We start from the raw sequence: 14,162 nt of genomic DNA on the forward strand, positions 1-14,162 counted from the left end.
GGCCAGCCTCTCTCAGCTCTGTGCTCTCTGCATTTCAGATGCCCGGGACGGAGGACCCCCAAGATCTGCGCGGCACTGAGGACTCCAAGGAGAACGTGGAAAGCCCCAAACAGGGCGGCAATAAAACAAAGCCCAAGAGCCGTCTTTCAGGTGAGTGGGAACTTAGTCTCTGCACAGCGCAGCTGCCTGGCTCCAGCTTCACAAGTGGGGAGCTAATGCCGTAGCGGGATAAGCCCTTTTTTCCTTGAAACTTCAAAATTGTTTTTCCATTAGATGGTGCATGTCCCAGGCCAAACCACATTCAGCCTGGCTGCCCAGTAAGTATTTTTATTTGAATCATAACAAAGTGACTGTCGTCATCTCCGTGTGTCCCTGGTGCTGACACCTACATTTCTGTGCATTTGCTTCATTTCTTCAGGAGGCTTTCAGGCAACCCTTTAGGTCTGGTATTTCCCCAGTGGTCTGTCTTCCCAGAGGGTACCCATCTCCCTCAAACCCTCAGGTCACCAGAACAGGTGGCAAGGGCCATTTATCTGATAACAAATCTGCATCTCACCCAAACTGGAAAAAGATAGGATGGAGTTTTAACTTTTGGAAGGAACAGATCCTGCGTCCCTTGGGCGTTTCCTTACCGTCACTGACCTGTGCCCGAGAGAAACTCAGCATTGAAAGCAGAGGCTGAGAGCAGGAGGTCCTCGTGAAAGGCACTGTCCTGGGTACTTTTGCCTCAATGGGCCTTTTCCTCTCTAAAAAAATAATTATTATTAGATTTTATGGCTGTGAAGGTAAAAAGATACAGGCTGGATTTATTCATATCTATTTGTTACTATTATGTTCATTTTTGTTTTCCTTGTATTTAAAAAGAAACTAAAATGGAAGTGTTTCTGCAGGGCCCTGGAAGCGGCATGGGCCTTCGGCATGCTGGCCTGGTGGCGAGGTCAGCCCTGGCTTCCCCCACAACAGACCGCTGGTAGAGCAGGAAATGTCCAGCAGAACCGGGCTTACCTACCCCTCAGCTCTTGAGTTATCTGATGACCTTGGGCTGGTATGACCTGACTTTGAAAGGTTACACAGATTTTTTTTTTTGAATGCACATTAAAGCATCTAGCACAATTAAAAGTATCTTAATATCCAAAAAATATTCATTTGCTCTTCCTGCCACCCAAGTCAGTGGGGAGGGCGTGGCTATGCCGCCAACCTAGAGCATCCCCCTCCCCCGTTACCTGGCCCTCTACTGAGTTTGTTCTTGGGAAGGTGGCAGGTGTAAGAACATGAAATACATCTTTTTTAAAAACCTGATTACTGAAATGAGTTATTTTATATTTATGACTCAGAATAATTAGGCAATGTTACATCTGAACAAGTGTTAGAACATGAGTTTGTGACAGAAAGAGTGGCAGTCACCAGAGGCTCAGGAGGAGGAATCTGAAGGGAGATGTGGTGAAGGCTCTCGTGGAGGTGGTGACCAGCTGCCCACCAGCCTTGAGGATCAACTGAGAGAAATACAGTAGAACATCTGTAAGCTGACCACCCAAGGGACAGTAGCAAACTGGTCAACATACAGAGGTGGTCAACATAAGGAACTAGGCCTGCTGTACTGACACACACAAGTGATGCATGTCTGGTTGATGAACATGAGGTCAGTTTGAGGACGTGGTCAGTGTAGGGACTTGTTCAGCTATGGAGGTTCTGCCGTGGGGCAGGGGAGTCACAGGACACAGGAGAAGCCTTTGGTTCAGCTATCTTGGCAGAGTTGTGCAACCCCTTACAGTTGTGTTCCCAGGGAGGTTCCTGGAGCTCTGAGGAAATACAGGGACCTCCAACCATCACATTCCTCATTTTACGACTGATACCAGAGAAGTTAAGAGAGTCCCAAAGGTTACTCAGACAGTGCCAGGAAAAAGATCTGCCTCCCAGAGTTCTTCTCCCTTACCCTTTGGCTTCCTGGAGATCTTGAAAACTGTTTCCAAACTGGGGCTTTATGGATACAGATTTGAGGCAGGGGACACGGCTAGAGGATCTTCTAAAGGCCTGAATTTTCTAACTCTGTTTGTACTATTCATTTAGAATGAGCAGCATGTTTGACTGAGTCATAAGTCCAGGGCTGGCCACCATTTGCTACAGATGGATGCCCCCCTGTCTCCCTGTGTCTTTCTGAGATGTCCAAGGCCATAACAAGGCCCTGTAGCATAGGGGACCAGGCCCCTGCATGAATCGGGCAGAACCAAGTCCCAGTTCTACCACTCTGGTTGCAGGACCTGGGACAGGGCCTTCTTTGAATCTCAGTTTCTTCATTTGTCAAATGAGATTGCACTATGTGTTTATTCTGCCAATGAGTGAGAGCGCCTTCTACATGCCACAGCTTGTTTGCTGATCGAGTCGACAGACTGCACGCAGCATCGCCACTTCAGACTGTGGCAGCAGCAGGCCCTCACCATGCCGTGGCCGCCTCCGCTGTTACCATCGTCAGCATCATGTTCATCAGCATCATTTTCACTCTTATCGTTCTTGGCGCTCTCTCAAGAGGGGAAGGTGTTTGAATGGGTTCAGGCAGGAAGCCTCCTCAAGAAGGGGTAGTCCCAGAGAAGGTCACACACACACATATGCCCAGGGTTGGCCACCGCAAGGCACACATAAGAGGGACAAAGACTCTCTGGGATGTGGTGCTCAGGGGACATGTCCGGAGGATGCTGGGCAAAGGAGGGCCAGTACGTTAGTGGGATTTGGTACAATAGAGGGCAAGAAGGGCAGTGGTCTAGACTTGGACAAAGTGAATGAGAGGTGTTGAGGGACAAAGGGGATAAAGTAATTAGAAAAGTTGCGGGGAACGGTTTTTCCTCCTCACCCACTTGAAAGATCTGGTGTAATCTGACAGGCACAATGATTCCGTCCAGTAGAGTTTGTCACAGTAGAGTTTGTCAGAGTTTGTCCTAGAACAAAGGACATAGCAGGATCCTGGGCTGAGAGCTGACAGGTAGAGCTTCACCTGACTCTTATGAAAACAGGGAAGAGGACACATCCTTCCCTTTGAGAATCATCAAGATAGGATAACAAATTCATAGAGATAAGACTGGGAAAGTAATTTGGACACACATTAAACAGGCTTAAGGAATTAGACCCTGATGGGTGCTGTGAAATACGTTCACCCTAAAGACATTTGTATACTGGAGAATCAGCACCTAATTCTTGTAAATCTGGATATTTATTTCCTATTTCCTCAAAGCAAGTCACTGTGATACTCACACATCAGTATATTAACTCTAGACACCCTGTGTGTGGTTTCTCTTCTGTTAATGACAGTGCCTCCCTATCAACTCATAAGCAATTTTCTTCTAGTAAATCTTTTTCAGATGAATTAGTATGCCAAGAAATTAATCTAGTTATGAGTTAGTATTCAGCTATGAATTATTAAAGAGTTTCTATAGAGGTTCCAGCCATTTCCACTAAGATTTTGCCCATTCCAGCTCCACAACCACTAAAGCAACATCACCTGTCATTTCATGGAACATTGTTCTGGTATTCCAACCTGAGTTCTTACTTCGTAACTTCATAACCTCCTTTATTTTTTTTATTTTTTATTTTTTTTTTTGTGAAAAGGATTCCCTTTCAGTTTTGGTACTTTTGACTTGTGTATATTAATGTGTTAGGTTTGACCTTTCTAAATGCAAAATTTTTCTTAGTTGCAAAGGAATTTTGTATGTTTAAAACCCTGTTTTGCAAAGTTAGTATTTAGCTTTTGAAAAAAGCCAAATATTCGGCAACATCCATTATAACTGTATCAACGTTCTTTTTATCACTTTTTAAAACTCATCAATATATCATTTTTAGAAGAGTATAGAATAGTCTTATAAAAAACTTTCAGAGAAATATTTAGGTAAATTGAAATTTTAGGTCATCAAATTAAATGTTACTTTATGTAGAAGAGTTTGATAGATAGAAGTGTTTGTGTAGATAGACAGAAGATAGATAGAAGTTTGTGTAGATAGATAGAAGTGTTTGTGTAGATAGACAGTAGAGCCTCTGTAACTTGACTACCCAAGGGACTATAACAAACTGGTCAACATGCAAAGGTGGTCAGCATAGGAAACTAGGCCTACTATATTGATACGTACATGTGGTGCTTGTCTGTTCTGTGAAAATTAGGTCAACTTAAGGAGATGGTCAATGTAAGGAGGTAGAAAACTATGGAGGTTTACTATATATACAAATACACATATACATATATATACACACATATAGAAATATATATTGTATATAATACAAACATTGTAATGTGATTATAGCTATATTCATATATAATATATCATTTAAGGTTAAATTTCCTTAAATTATCTTATCTTAAAATAGCATGTAACATAGATTGGATAGCAGTAAAGTCTTTAAAAATCATTACTACAGACATTTCTTAAACATGACACAAAAGTGCTAGTCATAAAGTTTTTAAAGGCATATTACACTACATTAAAATTATAAACTTTTTTCATCAAAATATACCATAAAGATAACAAAAGGCAAGGCATGGATATGGAGAAGATATTTAAAATCTATAGATTCTATAAAGGACTCATATCCAAGCTACATTAAAAATAAATTAAAATTCCAGGTGGTGCCTGTGGCTCAAAGAAGTAGGGCACCAGCCCCAAATGCCAGAGGTGGCAGGTTCAAACCCAGCTCCAGCCAAAAACTGTAAAAAGAAAAAAAATTAATTAATTAATTAAAATTCCTATAATTCAATAATAAAAAGACAAATTCAATTTAAAATAGGCAAAAGACTTGAACAGGCAATTTATAACTTTACAAAAGGAAAGCAGCCAATGACTGTATGAAAAGAAGCTCAATCTCACTAGTCATCAGTAAAATGCAAGTTAAAAAACACATGAGATACTGTTATATACCCACCAGAAATGGCTCAAAGTAAAGAGTGATACTGCCACATATGACAAGATGTGGAGAAGCCAGAACTCACAGGTGTTGGTGATATAGCAAGGGAAAAGGTAGATCGATGCCCATTGTCCAGTGACTCCTCCCCAGGCTTGACCCAACAGAAGTGTGAAAATATTCAGTGGTGGTATATTCTAGATAAGGGGTCAGAAGAATACAGCCCATAGCTGTGCTCATATGGCCCACAAGATAGAAACGCTTTCTACATTTTTAGCAGGTTGATTTAAAAAAAGAAGGAAAAAAATACATGATAAAGACTATTTGTGGCCCACAAAACCTACAAGTACTAACTGGCCTTTACCAAAAAATTACAGACTTTTGCTCTAGATCTGAAACTGGAAATGACAAATGTCCATCAGCAAGAGACTAGATAAACTGTGGCGTATTTATATTACAGAAAGAATAGAGATGACAAACCATGAGTATGCCACAACATGACCAAATCTCACGAGCAAATGCTAAGAATGAGGAAGTAGGCATAAAAGAAAAGTACAGATCATATGCGTTCATTTATATAAAGTTCAAAAACAGACAAAAGTGATCTGTGATGTTAGAAGTCAGGGTAATGGTTACCTTCGTGTAAGGGATGGTTAATGGTACAAAGAAGGCTTTTGAGGTCCTAGTTAATCATCTTCTTGATCTGGGTGTTGCTTATTGATATGTTCACTTTGTGAAATTTCATTGAATTATACACGGTACACCTAACGATTTGTGCACTTTTCTGTAAATTGTTAGACTTTAATAAAAAATTATTAAAAAGCCATCCCTATGCAGGGAAGATAAAGCATCTGCCCCAACAGTGGAACTGCCAACTTCAACGTGATCATCTTCCATCACTGGAAAACAATCTACTTACAGGCTTCTCACTATTGTTTATTGCCTTATCTACAGCTACCTCTTACTTTGATCAGACATGTATAGTGCCGCTATTCCAGTATGATCACTTCAGAAATGGGCAGCTTTCTGATAGCCTGGCAGGAATGGCATCCACACATTACTGGGCCATGTAGAGCCTGGTAGTAGAAGGTGGTGAGCCTGGTGCTCTGAGTGTACTGGCTATTGGGCCTTCTGAAAGCCACAGAGGTAGGCGTAAATGCAGTAAGTTTGGGCCCAGGGAGGCATTTAAGATTTTTTTCATCCCATCAAACCGTGTTTTTTCCCTTTTTTGTCAAGGGGGTGTTCACCGCCTAGAGTCTGTTGAAGAATATAACGAGCTGATGGTGCGGAATGGGGACCCTAGGATCCGTATGTTGGAGGTCTCCCGAGATGGCCGGAAGCACTCCCTCCCTCAGCTGCTGGATTCTTCTCGATCATCACAGGTCAGTCCAGGGCCACAGAGCCTCTGTTCTCTTGCACAGTCACCAGTGCTTGGTTAGGGTCAGTAGAACATGTTTCTAGCCCCTGGGTCTCCGGGCTATTTTCTTTCTTTCAAAAACCATAAGGGCTTCCGTGTTAAGAATTTCCCATCTATGCCGGCCAGGAGTTTTTGGGGGGGGAGGGGTAGAAAGAAATATAGAGTGCCGAGAAGCTAGAAAGAATTCAGCCTAATATTTGAAAATAATAGGAGGGAAAAATCCTTCATTGGATCTCAACATCATGATCCCCTTCCTACTGTGTGTTTTGGAAACGAGTTGCTTTCAGTTGCCAGGAGACAATGGCGTCTCGCAGTCTGTGGTGAACCACGGTTGCATGTTTAATAGGAGCGTCATGTGTCAGCATAACAACTGTGTGGGTGGGTGTGGACCCTGGTTAGAGAGGGAGTGTGAGTGTTCATGTCCCCACGCCACACTGGGAGTCCAGCCTATCAGCAGCCAGGATCACAGCGGGCTGCAGCACGTGATTGGTTACCATTCCAGAGCCTGTTCCCAGAAGACCTCTTGTCTCCATAGCCCTACACGGGGCTTCTCTTAAATCATATTCCCTTCAACCTGGTAGAAACTGGGCAGACAGTCACATAAACAATTTGAGGGCAGACTCGGTCTCTGGAGAGTCAATATTTTTTGAGTCTTGGCATCAAGAGGAACTATTACCATCTTGTCCCTAGACGTGGAGGACGATGTGGTGTCAACAACAACCATACGAGCTTGGAGACCCACAGATGGGACAGTTGGAAAGGACCTGGGTCCGACCCTTATTTTTAGTGTGTTGTGACCATTTTGCGAATGGGACGACTGAAAATTAAAGATGTTAAATATTTTGAGATATGCCCAAATCTCTGTGAAGTAAAGTACATCAATTGATATGTGTCAGAATGAAATATTTGTGTTGCTTCTGAAGCTTTATACCTGACTAGGAGAATAAAAAGGGTCCATGTTTTAAAGGTAATTGCTGATCAGGCTCTGTCGTGTTGAATTCACCCAAAGGCAACTCAAGGGGATTTGGGGCACTGTTTGAAAAAGGAGAGGGAAAAATTGCCTAGACCCTCATTAAAAGTCATCCAGACTTAGGACTGAAGGCAGATCTGTGATACGCTCAGAATGATCCACTTGGACCCCCGAAGTCAGGAGTTATCAGAATGTCCCAGGAGAGCCGAATCCTGAGGCTGTTTGAGTTAGTAGAGGATGAGAGAGAGTTTACTGCTACCACAGACACGGACCTAGCAATCAGGTGGTAATTTCTTAACTGACCTGCTGAGGAAACCTGACCATATTTATGGCCCCAAAACATCCATTTCTAACTAGGCTTTCAGGAATCAGAAAGCCCAGGCTAGGGTAGAGCATTTTTAGAAGAGAGGTTTTTTTTCTTTTTTTGAATTGTCCTCTGCCTTGTTATCTTTTCTTATTTTCTGCCCTTTTCTTTTTCTCCCAGGATTCACCTTTTTTTCTTGGTCTCTCTTCCTCCACTAAAAAGTACTGTCTAGACTAGAGCTAACCAAAACTTTCTGTAGCACTGGAAATGTTTTATATCTGTACTGGGTTTTGTTTGTTTAAGATAGAGTCTCACTCTGTCGCCCCTGGTGGAGTGCCCTGGAGTGATCATAGCTAACAGCAACCTCAAACTCTCGCCTCAGCTTCCCAAGTAGCTGGGACTACAGCCGCCCATCACAACGCCCAGCTAGTTTTTCTGTTTTTAGTAGAGACAGGTCTTGCTCTTGCTCAGGCTGGTCTCAAATTCTTGAGCTCAAATAATCCACTCAGCCACTCACTAGGATTACAGGCATGAGCCACTGAGCCCAGCCTTATATCTATACTGTTGAATATGATAACTGTATGTCTACTGAGCACATGAAAAGTGGCAAGTGAGGAAATGTGTTTTCAATTTTAGTTAATCTTAATTTAAATACCAACAGCACAGATGGCAGGTGGCTGCCATATTGGACAGCACAGGTCTAAAAAGTTCAAGGGGACCCTGAAAATTGATCAAGAGACCAGTGAAGCATGCAGGCCTTTGATGCACATTGGGTCTCAGAAAGGAGATACATGATGGGAGCAAGGCTTCCTATAGGAGTTTACATACCCAGCTCTGTATTCAAGGGTTGAGAAAACCCTGGGCCCCCTCTGGCCATCTCTGCAGTGGTTTCAGTAAAAGGGTAGTAACTTTGCCAAGCCCACGTCGTGTTTTTAAAGAGTCAGTGTCTGAAAGGCCAATGTTGTTGGCAGATATTTTTTAAAGTTGCAAAATAGAATCGTCCTAAAACTTCCAGGAATACGAAAACACCATTGGCAGACATCTCATTTCTCTGTTTGTATGCAGGACACACAAATTAAGGATAAAAACTCCTTCTGTGATGTCTCTTTTCACATATTAAACATGAAGCAGTTTGTTTTTTGGCTCATGCTGGAATATCTGCACCATTTAAGAAGTTTATTATTCTAAGGAGAATAGCAAGGGACTAGATGGTAGGAGCACTTTAGCAACACAGTCATTTCGTCTCTTGCTTACATTGTAATTAGTGCAACCCCCTTACAACACGTGTATACTAGGGGGGACAGATGTGAAAAGGGGATGCAATTTGAGCTGCTGTGTGTCAGGAAGGGAAAGTGTGGCTTCTGGGAAAATATTTTATTTTCCAAATGTGAGGATTAAAACTAAAGCTGCTGCCGTCTCTCGGTGGGATGTTTTATATGGAATAACAGTCGTCTGGGTTTGTGGTTAGGGTTTTATAAGAAATCAGAGCTTGCTGAGTTTTTGAGTGAGTGAATTAAGCTTAAACTGGTGAGATACTTTCTAACCATGATTGTGAACTTGGGACAGGGGTAGGAGGTGGCTTCCAAGGGAGGGCTCGGTCACCTAGTGGTCGTCCTCCATCACTGAGGCCTTTCTGGAATGAACCAGACTCCATTCCAGAAGCAGGATCCATGTGATGTGGTTGAGGAAAGAGCAACACATGGTGCTCGTGGTCTCCAGGCAGCTCTCATGTGGAGGAAGAAGGCACAGCCAGAGGGGGCTGTTCCTCCAATATCGTTCATAGTAACCTTCCCTTAAGCCAACAGACCAGAGGAAAATTGTTGTCTAACACAAGTGACAACTGCGATTTTTGAAGTCTGAGTCTATTTGTATGCCATAGACCACAGCAGAATAAATGAGAATCTCTCTGACCGTGCCATGTCCTGACTCTTAGGAATACCACATTGTGAAGAAGTCTACCCGCTCCTTAAGCACCACTCAGGTGGAATCTCCTTGGCGGCTCATTCGACCATCCGTTATCTCCATCATTGGGCTGTACAAGGAAAAAGGCAAGGTGAGCTCTGCCACAGAGGACTCTGTCCTCCAGGTGAATGTTAGCACATATGTTTTCTAATAAAAAATCAATAGTTCAGGAAGGTTACTAGCACTCGATTCTCCTACATACTGTTTTTTCGTATGTGTCCACGTAAAAGAGGATGTGTGATGGTCATACTCTCTTTTCTCTCATGACATGAGGAGTCACCAGCCCCTGGCTGCCAGGGCAGAATGGAGGGTGGAAAGAATGACCACTACCTTTTACCTCCACTGAAAGAAAAGCAGACCCTGCAGCTACAAGGAATACTCTCAAGTCATCCTTTTGAGTAAATTTCATGGCATTGCCATTATTATAAAGCAAGAGACTTGGGTAACTTGATATCATACAAATATCAAATATCAAAATTTCCCTTTTGCTGTCACACAGAATTGAAAGATTGAAACAAAAGAAGAAAATGTTGTTACTGGATAGTGGAAAATGACTCTTCTGAGCTACTTAGTTGATTTGTATGAAATTGCCATTCTTAGAGGTCAAAGATTGTCAAATATTGAGAATTTTGTACTTTCAACCTAAAAATTTCTCCTTTGAATGTACTGTGTGGCTAGTATAACACAAATAGATCTGAGAAGGGAAGTGGGGCGGGGGAATGGCAAAGTTGAATTTCCAGCTGGTTGATCAGTTTAACCATGAGCCTGTCTGGGAAGGACATTTCAGTTAAATGCTATGCTGGGACAGATACCCTTAGTTACATACTGCAAGCAACTTGGACTTCCACTCTGCTTTGGATATAGGGCCTTGGCTTTAGCATTGCTGGAGGTCGAGACTGCATTCGGGGACAGATGGGAATTTTTGTCAAGACCATTTTCCCAAATGGATCAGCTGCTGAGGACGGAAGACTTAAAGAAGGTAGGAGAAAGACTCTTGGTTATCCTCAGAGACAGTGAGCTTTAATTCCATGAGATTCTGCCCTTTCACAAGATGTAGAGCAAATGGGAGTCTGGTAGACCTGGGTTTAGTCCAACCTTACACATGAGGACCTTGGATGGGCAACATGACTGCTCAGCTGTAAACGTGCAGTATCGATGCCTGCCTTGAAGAGTGGGTGTGAGGATTAAATGGCAAAATAAGTGGAAAGTGGCTTCATATTTTCACTGATGTTTTTAAGTGTCTGCTTGGTCCTTTATTGGTTTCTTGGCCTTGAGTATTCGTTCAAGTTTGCAGTCCATTTTTGCTTCAGGGCCCGTGTGGAGGCAGAGTATTTGATCATTAGTAGATATTTAATGTCTTGCACTTGAAATTAACCACCACGTAGTTTGGTTCCTAACTGAACATCTTTTACAAGCTCCATACCACCTACCACATGCAAATATACATGACAAGTGCTCCTGGATGCAAAGTAAAGCAATATTAAAGGCCAGGTGTGGTGGCTCAGGCCTATAACCCTAGCACTCTGTGAGGCCAACACACAAGGATTTCTTAAGCTCAGGAGTTCAAGACCAGCCTGAGTAAGAGTGAGACCTCATCTTTACAAAATAGAAAAAAATTAGCCAGATGTAGTGGTGAACACCTATAATCCCAGCTACTCGGGAGGCTGAGGCAGGAGGATGGCTTGAGCCCAGAAGTTTGAGGTTGCTGTGAGCTATAGTGATGCCACTGCACTCTAGCCAGAGCAATAAAGTATGACTCTGTCTCAAAAAAGAAAGAAAAGAAAAGCAATATTGAGGCGTGCCAAGTTCTCCCTTGCAAATAAAAATTTTTAAATGTTTAAATAAATGGTATTTTTTGTGCTTTAAACATTTACAAAGCATTTCCACGTATTTATGTTATTAACTGTATCACACACCTATCAAGTAGCACTTTGGGGTGGCCGTTTTACAAATAAGAAAAGTGACAAGCAGAAATGCTTAATGACTAGAAACTTGTCCCACCCTCAGTAAACAGCAGAAATGCAATTTAAGCCCAAGTTCAGTTCACCTCCCACCTTACTGCTGCTGCCTTGTTTAAACACAAGATTGGTGACTCATCTGCCTCCTTAAACATATATTTGAGAAAATAAAACTTGAACAGGCCAAAGTGTCCTTTACAGACACAGAAGCTGCTTTAAATACAGAGAAAATCTTCCTAAGTATATATTTATGTATCTGTATATTTACTATGCAATATTTATCTGGATTAAAATTATATTTTTATAAAGCAAAATTACCAAAAAGTTAAGAACATGTTTTAAACAGCATTCACCAGAGCAAGAATACTGATTTTTCTTTCCCTTATTAATACACCTCCTTCATGAAATGTAGTACTTAAATTAGAATATTTCTTATTAAAAAAAGCCAATAATTGCTTTTTCCATTTTAAGACACACACACACAAAAGAAAATTAGAATATTTCTAGTTACCGTCCAACAGTGCTGTGACTGTTTAATTCAGTTGACCCAAACTGTAGGTACTGTTGTGTTGTAGTAGTTTGGTTTTTCTTTGCACTGATAAGAGAAAATTAGAGTCTCCCTTTTTTTTAGGCAGAGCAACCATGGAATCCTGTATGCTAATGATAAGACTTGACCATTCTTCATGCTTACATGGCAGAATATTTATTTCTCTCTCGGAGGAAGGGTTCACTCCCAAGTGATGTTTGTGTCAAGTTTCAGAACAATATAAAATTCTAGCAGTGTGTTTTTGTAGTGGATGTGCCATGCATTCACTTGATTGAAATTCATTCTGCAAGGCTGGTAAAATGGAGCGAAATGGGGGGAAAATCAATAGTGAAGAAAGGTTAATAGCATGTGATTCTCCTACATACTATTTCTTCATATGTGTTCATTTACAAGAAATGTAAGTTGTTGGAATGGATTTTCAACCTGTTGAGTGATACGTCTTTAAAAGAAAATCTCGTATGCATTTTAAGAGTGCACACTTGCTCCTTTTTCCCTGTGGAAACAACCCAGAAATATAAGCCTCCTCACCTAAATGAGTAATTGGGTATGGGGATTTTAAAACAGAGATTACTTCACTTATTCTATAACTTCTGTAATTGCATTAAAGAGAGGCCACATGACAAACACACGGGGCATTATGACATTTTTATAAGTCATTCACAGTATTCCTTTGGTATGTGCTCAGTGTGCTCCTGGGAGTGGCTGTCGATAAGAAGTGAAAATATGTGTTCTTATGCTGCTTTGCAATTTCTCATAGGTGTTCAAAGTCCCTCTCCTGTACTGCACTGCTGTGCAGAGTTCATCGTTCTTCTCTCTGGGGCATCTTCATAGTATTTTCTTGGGGTTTTTTTGCAGTTTGGCCGGGGCCAGGTTTGAACCCACCACCCTCAGTATATGGGGCCAGAGCCCTACTCACTGAGCTATAGGCGCTGCCCTTCGTAGTGTTTTTGATGAACTGTTATTCCAAAAAAAAGCCCATGTCACAAGAGTGCTAACCAGAAACAAGCTCTGATAAGTCAACAGGGTGTCCGAGTCCTTTTCTGTTCCTCGCAGATGCTATCAACAGCTTGAGAAATGACCTGACTATACCTTCCTAGGACTGAAGATAATAAGATAGCTGTTGGGGGTGGGGAGGCACGTGAGTGTGGGCATGCACCCGCCTTGCCCCTTCACACTGCCCTGCTGTAATCTCTGAGCTAGAAGCCTGTAGTAACTTGCTAGGTTACTGGCACAGAACCGGGAACCCCATCCATGAGACCCGGCATCTAGACTATTTCTGGAGATGGGGCTGCCATTTCTTAATAAAACCTCAGCAAGTTTTTTGTCTTCATCATTAAAACAATTTTCCATGTGCTGTGATGATTCTCTGGCTTGGGGAGCTTGTCTTTCTGCAGATTCAGGAGTGGCTTCTCAAATGCTACATGTTCATGCTTCATTGCCATTGGCTTAAGTTTTTGAAAATGACTATGAAGAATGGAACTCAGTTTTTGCGGTTTGATCTCTAAACACAGGACATCTCTTATCAAACATGGTTGTTTTAATTGCAGATTGAAATACGGAAGCATTACAAAAGTATATGTGTTGTCAATTGTCCCATTTGTGACATTCCTGGGAGCTAAGCTCATGAAAGTGGATTGGAACAATAAAGGTCATTTGTAGAGTGGTAAATCAGGGGCCCCTCCTAGGAGTGACTGAGCAGTTAGAATCCAGGAAATCACTGGTTAATGTTAATGTAATTCTCCTGTTTGATCACTAGGAGATGAAATCCTAGATGTAAATGGAATACCAATAAAGGGCTTGACGTTTCAGGAAGCCATTCATACCTTTAAGGTAACAGCATTCCTATTGATCTCCTTCCGCCTCCTTGTTTGCCTGCCTTTATTTCCTCCTGGAGTGGGTTTGGTGAGACTTTGTTCACCCTGTGACATTAGGGCGGTCTGAATCTTCCAGCTCACCTTTTTTTCCTTGTTTTCCCAGCAAATCCGGAGTGGATTATTTGTCTTAACGGTACGCACAAAGTTACTAAGCCCCAGCCTCACGCCCTGCTCGACACCCACACACATGAGCAGATCCAGCTCCCCGAACTTCAACATCAGCAGGGGACCTTCCCTGGGAGGTTCAGAGGA

At 42.2% G+C, this 14,162-nt stretch overlaps 1 protein-coding gene across 1 annotated transcript in view; it reads left to right on the top strand.

Moving 5' to 3' along the window:
• The window catches only part of PDZD2 (PDZ domain containing 2), a 258,964-nt gene that overhangs the window by 199,729 nt on the left and 45,073 nt on the right, over nucleotides 1–14,162 (top strand). The window contains exons 6-11 of the mRNA XM_012807050.2: nucleotides 39–150; nucleotides 6,115–6,260; nucleotides 9,503–9,622; nucleotides 10,396–10,510; nucleotides 13,793–13,866; nucleotides 14,014–14,161. Coding sequence (XP_012662504.1) covers nucleotides 39–150; nucleotides 6,115–6,260; nucleotides 9,503–9,622; nucleotides 10,396–10,510; nucleotides 13,793–13,866; nucleotides 14,014–14,161 — 715 coding nt within the window. The remainder of the gene's footprint in view (nucleotides 1–38; nucleotides 151–6,114; nucleotides 6,261–9,502; nucleotides 9,623–10,395; nucleotides 10,511–13,792; nucleotides 13,867–14,013; nucleotide 14,162) is intronic.

This window comes from Otolemur garnettii, unplaced genomic scaffold (genome assembly GCF_000181295.1).
Source record: "Otolemur garnettii isolate 467f Iridium unplaced genomic scaffold, OtoGar3 scaffold00063, whole genome shotgun sequence".
In the NCBI taxonomy this organism is placed as follows: domain Eukaryota; kingdom Metazoa; phylum Chordata; class Mammalia; order Primates; family Galagidae; genus Otolemur; species Otolemur garnettii.